Consider the following 11969-nt stretch of genomic DNA (forward strand, 5'->3'; position numbering starts at 1 on the left):
TTGTTATCGGTCATTTCATTAATATCCTTTTCTTTGAGGTCTCTTGCTAGAGACTTACTATTCCTTTGGAGGTGTCATGTTGCCTTGTTTTTTCTTGTGTCCCTACACTGATATTAGTGCATCTGGCAGATTGACTAAACCACTTTCATAAGTGGTTTTTGTAGCAAAATCTTTCTCCTAAAAGACACCTCTTGGGGTGTCAGTTTGACAGGGGGTGTTGACTGTGATTCAAGTTTGGCATTGTAGTGTGGTCTCCCTATAACTTCTTCAGCTGTCATCAAGAGCCCTGGACACTGTGCCTGCAGCAGTGGAGTCCATCTGTCTCCAAGGTATGTGCAGCTGTGGTGGCATCTCGCAGCCCAGAAGGTGTGGTGCCCACAGCAGTGTGGGTCAGTGTACATTATGTGACCACTCTGGCAATGGGAGTGGTGGTGCCAGTGACAGGGAAGATGGTGGACATTTCCTCATATCACTAACATGAGCTATTCTGTGAAAGGGGAAATGGCAGCCCCAGTGGCATTGGGGGCATGGAACACATACCCATAGACCTAGAAGTGGCATGGGCAAATGGGTGGTCAGTTATAGGAGACAATGGAGGCAGCAATTCCTGGAGAAGAATGGACCCCAGGTGCCAGGGACAAATGCCTTTGTTTCTCAGGTCTTGTAGGCAGTACCCTCCTGTCAAGCTAAATCATCTGTCCCTGTAGTGTAGGGCATTGCATGGGCTTGGTGGGTAGGGCACAGATGCAATGCTTGGCCTACTTTGGTCTGTGAGGCTGTGGCCTTCATGCTGGTGTGGTAGAATGTCCGGGGATCTGCAGAAGTTTCTATCCATAGAGAAGTAGGAATCCCATAGTGACTCCATTCTCAAGATAGCACCAAGCAACAGCTGCCTGGACCGTGGGGTTTGGGCAGTAGACAATGCTGAATTTCTGCCCTGAAACAAAACTACTCTGTGGGCTCCAGGTACCTCTCATAACTGGGGTCCAAGACTGTGATGACTGTGTATCTCCCCTATAGCCAGTGTTGCCAGTGGCCAGAGTGTTGAGACTCCTGGGACTCCCCAGTTTCTCTCTCTCCCGAAATGGGAAATCTCTCTGGCAAAGAGCTGGGACTGCTGTTGCTCTGGGCTTTGTCCCTGCCTCTCTGCTGCCCTCCCAGGACAGATGAGGTTCCCCTCTCTCTCTTGCTGAGTTTCGTTGCTCTCCCTTAGCCGTCAACTCAAAACGCAGCTAGTCATTAGTTGTTTTGTTTCTTCTCGTGGAGGAGGTGAACTTGGGGCACCTTTACTCAGCACCTTGGAATCTCTCTTTCCATGGGTTCTTTTTGTTGCTGTTGTTGTTGTCCTTTTTAGATATACATGACAGTAGAATGTATTCTGATGTATTATACATACATGGAGTATAACTTATTCTAATTAGGATCCCATTCTTGTGGTTGTGCATGACGTGGCATTTTACTGGTGGTGTGCTCCTCTATGGACACAGGAAAGTTAGGTACCATCATTCCACTGCCTCTCCTGTTCCCATCCGCCTCCCTTCCCTTAACCCCCCTTTGTCTAATCCAATGAACTCCTATTCTTTTCTCCACCCCTCCCCCTCAATGATTGTGTATTAACATCCACATGTCAAAGAGAACATTTGGCCTTTGGTTTGGGGGACTGGCTTTCCCTTGCCATAGTTTTAAGGTATGGAGGGATATTGAAACCCCCACCCCTTTTTCTCCCTTTGCTTCCTTGGTCATGCGCTCCCCACCATGATGGCCTGTCTCACCACAGGCTCAAAATCAATGGGGACAAGCTACCAGGATCTGCAACCTCCGAAACTGCAAGCCAAAATAAGCCTTCACTCTTCACGAGTTGATTTATCTCAGGTATCTTCTGCAATGAAAAATTAACACACCATTGCTTCATTGTATACTATTTTGTGTTTTCTTCACTTTACATACCTCTTTTTGGCTTATAATAATAAAAAGTGATTTATACGTAGTTTTATGTTTGCATATCTTTAATTAACATTATTATAAAATGATTTACATCAACACTGGGTAATAAGAATTCTTTAAAAAGAATTTTCTCATGTGGACAATAAAGCAAATTTGCATTTGATTATAAAAATTGAGGATAAAAAGAGTATTTAATAAGCATAACACACATAAGAAACTGATAAAAATAAAATGAATACAATATAATTTCATTTATGAATAATGATGCAAAAATCCCAAATAAAAATAATATCAAACAGCAAAATAAAAGACTACATTAAGTGGGGTTCATTTCAGTAATTCAAGAACAGAACTCTATTAATGTGTTGTTAATTGAAAAACTGAAAAACATGATATATTCAGATGCTGAAAAGAAAATGATAAAATTTGACACTTTGTTTTTGAATAAAAAAATTGTTAAAAATCATATATACTTTTGTAACATGATAAAATATGATATCCTTAACCCAAAAAAAAATGAATAATGGGGAAACCATTGACATTGTAGTCAGGAACAAAGTAACTATCATGTTATCATCACTATATTTAACATGGCTTTGGAGGTACTAACCAATGTACTCATGCAAGAGAAACGAATGAGGCATAAAAACTGGAAAGAAGCAAAATTTACAGTTGTTTGTTGATAAATATGATTATTCACCCCTGAAATTCAAGGGAATGAAGTAAAACAACTATTACAAACAGTTGGGAAATTGAGTAATGTGGCTTAATATATAATTATAATATATAATTATAATTATATATATAATTCTTCACAATCAAACAAACTATAATGAGGAGAAGACTCTATTTACAATAGAAGCAAAATTGAGAAAACATCAGAATTTCAACAAGACGTACCTTTTGTCTTTTGTACTTTATTCATATGTTATGTAATAAAAATAAAAGGGCTGGACTAGAGGTGTGGCTCAGGGGTAGATCATGTGCTTAGTTAGCATGCATGGGGCCCTGGGTTTGATTCCCAGTGCCACCAAATGTAAACGCTAAAAAGTAAAGGGGTCTGTGAATAACTTGAATTCTGTGAGGCCCTGAGACATTAAATTTACTGTGCTGAGAATCACCCAGTAGGCAGCAAACTCAAGAAATGTTCCCTCTCACCCTGGGCAGAAGTGACCTGGATCTCCATCTACAGGCCTCATGGCCCTGGCCAGTCAAGGCCCACTCCTCTCTATCTTGGGTAGTGGGCTTGACTATGATGTTCTGGAAGTCCTTCACCCAAGGCCCATCTTCCTCAAAGGCCTTCCATCCCAATTATCTTCATGAAAATGCTCAATCCCCTAAGGGGGGTAAAGCCGGCCAGAGGTCAGTGATCAGAAGTCTGGCAAACTGCTAAAATGTCTGCCTCTCCTACTTTGAAGTTTAAAAAAGCAAAATGACTGCTCACAATCTGTAAGTCAGAAAACTTTGGTACATTTCTTAGTCTGTTTATGTTGCTACAACAAAGTACCACAGACTCAGTAATTTATAAAGAACAGAAAATCATTTCACACTGTTCTGAAGACTGGGAGTCCAAGGTCAAGGCCCCAGTAGGGCTGCTGGCCCCCTGGTGATGCATCCTCCAGAGGGGATGAACATCAGCTGTGTCCTCACATGGCAGAAGGAGACAGGGCAAAAGAGATGCCTAATCCCACTCATGAGTCTTCTCATGAATTTTAGAGGAGACACAACCATTCACGTCATAACAGAGGGGAGCCCAAGGGAGAAGCTCATGCTGCTTTGCTATCTCAGTGGGATGGATCAAGAAGAATGGGGGTCTAGGAGGGATAGCTGAAAACTTGGGGTGAAGAGTGAGGGGGGGACAAACTTTACCAAGGCCTGTCATCGTCCAAGTTCACTCCTGATCTAGGTGACCCTTTGGGTTTTGGGCTTTTATGGATCTTCTCATAAACAGTGTGGACTGCCGGAGTCAGCTTGGGGGTCTGTACAAGGCAGATGTCCAGATTATCCTACAATTCAAATGGGGGTGAGAAGGGGGCTGGGTTTGCTTCTCAGAACCAGATACAAGAGCCAGTCAAGCGACATCTCTGTGGGCTTCTCCACCAGTGGGGAGTTCTGCCTCTCAACCCTGATAACACCCCAAAATGCAGCTTCACTCAGGCCCTCTCTTGAATGCCACTTGCTCTGTCTCCACCGGGATGCTTCCTGTGTCCCTGACCACCAGCCACCTCCACACTGCTCAATGGCCCCCTCGGTCCCTCTGGGGCTTTCTTCCCAGTGCTGTTTTCCCTGCTCAGTGACAATGGAGACCCTGCCGTCACCACCTTCCCTGCTTTGTTCCTTAGCATTTATCATCACCCAACATTTCACACTTCGCCTATTTATTTTATTTGCCATCCTCACCCCACCCCCATGTTGGAAGCCACCCATGAAATGCACGTGGCCCAGATCGGCATGGTGGCCACTGAATGGGAAAACCTGGTGTCTGGCAATCCCTGCTAGTGAGACTGCCCAGATACACCTGAGCTCCTATTCAGCTTGGCCAGGTCCACACAGCACCGGAGATGGGGTGACCTGCTGCAGCAGCCACACAGCCTAGCCACACAGCCTCCCAGAGATGTGTGTGGCTTATCAAGATTCCAAGACACCAGAGCAAGACTCTACCCACTGAACCCTTATCCCTGCCTTTGATGCACCCCCTAAAAGAAAGACCCGATCCATTTTCTGGCAGTTCCGTTCCAGCTCCCAACCAGGACTGGAAGAATCTATCAGGCACTCCCTTTAAACTACTTTTCTGACTTTGTCGCTTATTTCTTCACTAATTACTTCACACTATATTTTTCTCAGGGGCTTATCCCTTTCTGAGCAGGAAAAATTATCCCTGCGAGGTGTCGGCACCCTGTGATACCCTCACTCTCACTAGAATGCAGATTCTCTGAGGGGAAGGACTTTCATTGCTTTGGTGACTCCTTCAACCCACATTAGAACGATTCTAGGAACACCTTAGGCACTCAATAAATAATTGTTGAACAAATTTGTAAATCACACTGACTACTCTCAAGGAAAAGCATCAGCTCAGTGTCAGGCATTATTTTTGCAATCCACATTTTTTAAAAGAAGAAACTGAGGTCCAGGGAAGCAAAGTAACATTTCTACGGTTAAATGAAGTCAGTGTCCAAGCTGGGTTTCATGCCCCTCTCTGCTGACTCTGCTCCTTCATGTCCCATTCTGTGTTCGTTCCCCTGTGTCCTGGAGGGCATTCATTTTTCCCAGAGGGCAGAGCTCCCCAAGGCCAGGAACTGAGGTGACTGCAGGATAGGGCTAAGAACTGGAATTGGATGTCACCTGATTTGGCTTTCTCCCCCCAAAGCCATTAGTGCCCCTCTCCTGTGGTGCTCTGGTAGTGGAGGACCGGGGCTTAGGTGGGAAGGAACTATTTCCTGAGTCCCCGAAGGCCCCAGTCAAGTGGAGATATAACTCAGAAGGGCTGAGAAGGGAAGCAAGTGTGACAGACACTGAGGCAGTTGGGGCCAGTGGACAAGCACCGGGCTAGCAGAGAGGAGACCCCTGTTCTGCCTTGTCCTGCCATGGTCCTCTGGATAAGTCCAGTGATCTTTCGGGGTTCCCACACTCTCCAATATAAGTTGCTGGGACTGGACCAAGGAATTTCTGGGTCTCAAAGATCTCGAGTCATTCGCTCCTTAGAGAAGTCAGAGGATGGGCGGGGAGAGGAGCCAGCCCCTCGCTATCCCCGGGAGTGCAGACTGCAGCTCCACTAGCTGTCCCTACTCACCCCTTAGCCCAGTGTTTCTCAAGGTGTGAGACCAGGAGTATCAGTGTCACCTGGGAGCTTGGTAGAAATGGAAATTTCGAGGTCTACCCCAGACCCACTGAATCAGAAACTCAGGAGTCCATTCTGCCAAACCCTCCAGAGAATTCTGCCACCCACTCAAGTTTGAGAATCACTGATTCCGGGGATTCCCCTCAGGGCCCTCTCCTTCCCTGGCTCAACCTGTCTCCCATCTTCTCCTAGGTGGAGTCGCTCCATCTGAGACCACGGCACCAACTTCCAACTGTGGGCCAGTGGCCAACAAGGTGCCCGCCCAGGGATACTTCATCAGTGGGGACAGCATACACAAAGGGGTGGCATCTATGGTGGGATCTCAGGCAGGGAGAAGAGGGACAGGGGTCAGAAGAAGGTGGCTCCTCAAACCCTTGTGCTCACCCTGCCTTCGGGCCCTGCTGGGACCCTGCTTTTACTTCCTCTGGGTCTTGAGCTGACGGCAGAGTCCCACCAAAGCCTCGACCATTTACACTCGGGCCTCTCCTCTGGCCTGCATTTCAGCCTGTGGGTGAAGAGCTCCTCCAGGCTTCTAGGACACCTTGCTCACTGCCAGGCTGTGCGTCCTTGAGTCAGTCACCTCCCTTGGCCTCCCTCTCCTCCTCACTGGCGGTGAGAATCTGAGGCAACTATACCGTGGATGTGGAGATGTATGTGCACCACAGCTCCCAGCATGCTGTGGGCCCTCAGACATGCAGCCACATTGTTCCAGGCAGGGAACAGACCCAGAGCCTGACAGTGGGACAGAGTGTCCTGGACATCCTGGGACTCCCGCCTCTGAGTACATGTCAGCTGCCCTAATTCAATTCCCTTAGACTCACCTCAGTGGGCCTCAGGGGGCTGATCTCTGCATAGGGAAGGTCGTGGCTGTCAAGTCCACCAATCTGCGGGTCATCAGAGCCTGCTCTAGGAGGGGCTTGGGGAACAGTTGCTGTCATTGAAAGTGTGCAATTGAGTGATCCCTCACCAGGCCCGGTGCAAGCTCATTGTTCCCAGGCTGTAAAATCAGGGCCCAGACCCTGTCTTGTTCCTGCCACCCTTGGCCCTTCCTCACTGGGCATGCACCACCTCCCACCCTCAGCTCTGCTCCACCCCAGCTGCTGCCAGGAAAGTGCCTCTCTCTGCCCATGGACTTCCCAGGCTGCCAACTGTCTCTAGGGCTGCCTGCATCCACTGCCGCTCCCCAGCACCCCCATCCCTCAGTGTCTCCCAGCTTCTACCTCTCTCAGTCTCCATCTTCTTTCTCTTCCAGATCCACACTCCAGCCCCCAGACTCACCACCAGAACCATGATAAGAACTCCTCTCCAAAGCCATATGCTCTGAAAAGAACCTGAGGTCAAGGACAACCAGGCATCAGATCTGTTTCAACCAGGAGTGGAAGCCAGGGAGAGGATGAGGGGAAACATGACCACCCAGGCTCCATCTGTCTCCCGGGGCCCAACTTTGCTGCAACCCGAAAGAATGTCCTTTCTCGTACTCTGTCCAGTGAGTGGCCAGTGACTCTTTCATTTTTCTGCTTCCAAGTCTTCTGTCCAATCGCGGCCAAACCTCAGAGGCTTCCTCTACCTAGAGTGGCCATGTACATCCTGGCCTCTCTTTTCTCCTTGCAGACCTCCAGAAGGAAGGTATATGGCAAGAGGGAGGGGGTGGAAGGATCTGGATCTACACACCTCAGAGCATGTTGTCCTTTGGGTCTGTGATGAATATTTTAGACTATCACAAAAACACTCCTATTCATCCTTCAAGGCCCAGCTCAGTTGTTCTCTGTCAGACCTTCCCCAACTCCTAAGAAGTTTCTCAGTTTATTTTTTATTTCCTTGAACCACTCTTTATATTTGCCTCAACTTCAGCATTTAACATCTGGCTTTCTATTTAGAAACAAGCCAGGTGCAGTGGCACATGCCTGTAATCTCAGCAACTCGGGGGGCTGAGGCAGGAGGATCACAAGTTCAAAATCAGCCTGAGCAACTTAATGAGACCCTGTCTCTCAAAATTAAAAAATAAAAATGGCTGAGGATGTAGCTCAGTGGTAAAGCACCCCTGGGTTCAATCTTTGGTAAAAAGAAGAAGGAGGAGGAGGAGGAGGAGGAGGAGAAGAAGAAAAAGAAGAAAATATTCATATATGTGTTTGTGTACTTAGAAATTTCTTCTTCCTCATTTTAGTATGTATTATCTAATAATTATTGATTGATAGGTTTACATATATTACCTCTTTCAAATCTCACAACAATAACTGTGGAGTAGGTAAAAATATTAGCCATCTTATAAATAGAAAGGCTTAAAAACTATGTAATATATCCATGGTCACACAGCCAGGATGTGTCAATGTCCCCACTGCACTGTCCTTAGGGAGAAGGGGCTTATCTTGTTTTTCACATGCACCATCCACTCAACATATAGTATGTGCTCAGCGCAAGTCTGTGGATCGAATCTAAGTGGAGGAGTAAGAAATGACAAAGAAGAGATGTGAAGTCCCCCGAGGGAACAGGCAGAGTCAGGAAGACAAGGACTGAACAGGGTAGTGACTGATAATCATACCTCCTTTTGCACAACCACTGCCCCTACTGTACAATTCTGGGAAGGTGGGAGGGTTGGTCTTTATGAAACATGGCTCCTTTATAAGAGCTAACACACCTTGAAGGCCTTTTACACAGCCCAGGTGAGCCCGAAGGCTGACTCGGGGAAATGTACTAGTTGGTCATGGTGGCTGCAGTGTTCATACTATCCAGAGGGGGCTGACAGTGGCTTACATAGTCAGAGATGTTAAACATACTCCAAGGAGATGTCTGGGGTGCATAAAAAACAAAATCCAGGCATCTATCAACCTGAATGGATCATGCATGTCCAGGCCATGCAGCGAACGACCCTGACCTGAGGATGGGGGACAGAACATTCCAGGCCTGGGGGTGGGGGATGGGCACTGAGGGTTCACCTACTCCTTGAGTCCTCCCCCTACCTTCCTTGGATTCTGATGACTAATTCAGCCTCCCAGGCTCTATGATACTGGGAACTGGGATGCCCACATGCCAGCCTGTTGGGGTTTAGATGTGGTGTCCCCTAAAAGCTCACGTGTGAGACAATGCAAGGTTTGGTGGAGAAATGATTGGGTCATAGTGTTAATCTAACGAGAGAATTGATTCCTGATGGGACTAACTGAGTGGTGACTGGAGGCAGGTGGGGTGTGGTGAAGGAAGTGGTTCATTAGGGGTGTGGCTATGGGGTATATGTTTTGTATCTGAAGAATTGAGTCTCTCTCTGTCTCCTAATCATCATGTGAGCTGCTTCCCTCTGCCACACTCTTCTGCCATGATGTTCAACCTCACCTGGAGCCCTGTGGACTGGCTGTATAGGAACTAAGACCTGTGAAACCGTGAGCCCTTAGATAAACTTTTTCTCCTCTACAGTTGTTCTGGTTGGGTCTTTCAGTCACAGCAGTGAAAAAGCAACTAAAACAGTCCTGTATGTAAGTACCGGGATGCTGCAGTCTCCATACACTGGCCCAACTCCTGGACTTGCAGATTTGAAGACCTTCATGAGAATGTGGTTGTTCACTGAAGTGGGGATCTTCAGGTTGTACCAAGTGAACTCCTCAGTCCCATCACTGTCCTGAGTCCTCCCCAACTTGGTACCCATCCCCATTCACTGCCATCCCATTTCCATCACCTCTCCTGGGAGACCACACTCACCCCTCTGTGGGCAGATGCTCCCCAGGTCTACGGTTGCATTCTTCTGGTCTGCAGAGTTGCTGACCACACAGGTGAGATGGCCATGTGACTGACTCAGGGGCAGGCTCAGGCTGAGATTCCTAGAGTTGGAGGCAGCTGACAGTGTCCCTCTCTGCTCCAGCTCCCTGGGAAAGCCGTTGCTCAACCAGGTCACTGTCAAGTTCTCTGTGGTCTCTGGGGTCCCACACTCCAGACTGACATTGCACCAGCCTGGTGTGTTGGATAATGAATGAATCCGAATTTGGGGTTCAGGGATGGGCTCTGGAATAAGAAGGAGCAAAAGAGAAACATCTTCAGAACTGGAGGCTCACCCTAGTACATCAGCCATTCTCCCTAGGTGATACAGCAGTGAGATGTTGCCAGTTTTCTAAATGCAGGCCTGGGGAAGGAGCCCACCCCTCACCACACTCCCCAGTGGTTCTGACTACCAGGCCACAGGCAGACGGCTGAAGCCTTTTCTGCTCAGAGAGGGGAACTAAAGCTCCTCATCATCCATCTAATCCAAGGAGCAAGGTGAGGATCACTTCCTGGACCTTTCCCAGGCTGCCCTGGTCCTCACCATTGTCCCATGATTCTTAAGTTCCTTAAAGTCACCCTGCTCAGGTATTTTCCATGACCTTTATAAGAAAATGGACTTGAAACTAGAATTTTATACTCTACTCACCTAGCATTGAATTACAAGGGCAAACAAAGACACTTTAGGTCACTCAAGTGCTTTGAAAGCTAATCACCTCTTTTAAAGGAATTCAACAATATGCAGGGGGAAAATGCAAAATGAATTTAAGAATAAAAGAAACAGGATACAGCAGTGATCAAAGAGCAAGACCTACAGTCAAATCTAGATAATTCAGTAAACATCACATATGATTACCATTGCGTAAATATATACACACATGTGAGTATTATATGTACATATAAATGTGTATGTATGTATATAATAGATATTCATAAGATAGGGGAGTTGCAAATACAATGGAAAAACATGATAAAGTTCTTGTTTTGTTCAGAGGGAAAAAAATATGCTGATTAACTTTAAATGCTGAAGTAAAATCTTAAGTTTAGTGACCAATAGGATTAAAGTACAGGAGAATTATGTTATCAATCTAACAAAAGCAAAAAAAAAAGTTATGTTAAACAGAAAATATTAAATAAGATGTCAAGAGCAAATTCATACATGTGAAATATTGAAGTACACTTACATGCATTAGCACCCACTATTAAAATAAGGCCAAGACACTCAGATTGGGTAAACCTAGTGTGCTCTTTATACTATCTAATGACATAAAAATATTAAAAAGAAAAATATGAAAAAAAGACCAGAAAAAATATCAATAACATAATAGTAAATGTGGCAACAATTACTGCAAACTGCAAACAATATAAGATTTGGAAACACAACAAATGGGCCAAACAGAGAGATTAAAGTACAGGGTAATTCTGTTGTCAATTCAACAACAACAACAAAAAAGTATGTTAAATAAAAAACTTTTTTTGTTTTTGTTGGATTAATAACAGAATTACCCTTGTCTTTAATCCTATTAGTTACTAAACTTATTATAGTTACTATGTATCTAACAACACAGTATAAGAATGTATAAATGTTACAAAACAAAACTACTGGAAGTTCAAGAATAAATTATTGACTCCCCCACTATTTTGGTGGACAGATCAGGTTGGAGGGGAGGATGTCATACAGGTAGAAACAAACGTTAGTGGCCAGGTGTCCAGTCCAGGTCGCTCTGCCCACATTCAGGCCCAGCCCCCATTCCATCCCTGCCTCCCTCCATCTGCTGTCCAGAGTGGCAGAGCTACATTCTCAGTCTCTCAAATCTTCTTGCCATCGCAGTCTTGACCAATGAAGTCAAGCGGGGATTTGGTGGAGGGAAGGACAGGTCTTCATTCCTGAGGAGACAAAGCCTCAAAATGAGAAAGAATCCCCCCCACCCCCACCCTTCTCTTTCGCTGCCTTGATTGCAGAACAGCATTTGGATAACAGCCATCCTGGAGCCGGCAGACCACAGCACAGGATCTATAAGACCTGGGCACCTAGGACGGTAGAGCGGACAGAGCCAGCCCAGGTCCCCAGCGAGAAAGCTGAGCGCTAGCCAATGCCAGCAAGTGCTGTCCCCTGCTCCCTGTTATATGAGAAACATAAATCCAACTCAGTAAGCCTTTGAAAATCAAGTTTTATTCTAACTGTTATCAAGCATATGCCTAAAGGACAATTAAAAAAAGAGCTATTAAATCAGCAACACCAAAATCTAATTTTTAAAAAAATGACCCATCAAAAGAAAAAATATTGATTCCTATGACTAAAACATTTAAGCCATAAGTAAGTGATACTAGGAATGAGAATTGGAGCATAACTACAGACATAAAAAGTGTTTTCCATATATATATATATATATATATATATATATATAGAGAGAGAGAGAGAGAGAGAGAGAGAGAGAGAGAGAGA

General features: G+C 45.8%; 1 protein-coding gene across 2 annotated transcripts in view; it reads right to left on the reverse strand.

The window, feature by feature from the left end:
* Window positions 1-2122: 2122 nt before the first annotated feature.
* LOC107156665 (SLAM family member 9-like) overlaps window positions 2123-11969 on the reverse strand; it is a 44099-nt gene continuing 34252 nt past the window's right edge. For both annotated transcript variants that reach the window (XM_015502699.2, XM_048814656.1), the window contains exons 3-6: window positions 9470-9769; window positions 7003-7113; window positions 6604-6698; window positions 2123-3950 (exon numbers count right to left, since the gene is read on the reverse strand). In XM_015502699.2, coding sequence (XP_015358185.1) covers window positions 3810-3950; window positions 6604-6698; window positions 7003-7113; window positions 9470-9769 — 647 coding nt within the window. In that variant the 3' untranslated portion in view covers window positions 2123-3809. The remainder of the gene's footprint in view (window positions 3951-6603; window positions 6699-7002; window positions 7114-9469; window positions 9770-11969) is intronic.

Source organism: Marmota marmota, unplaced genomic scaffold (assembly GCF_001458135.2).
Source record: "Marmota marmota marmota unplaced genomic scaffold, marMar, whole genome shotgun sequence".
In the NCBI taxonomy this organism is placed as follows: Eukaryota; Metazoa; Chordata; class Mammalia; order Rodentia; family Sciuridae; genus Marmota; species Marmota marmota.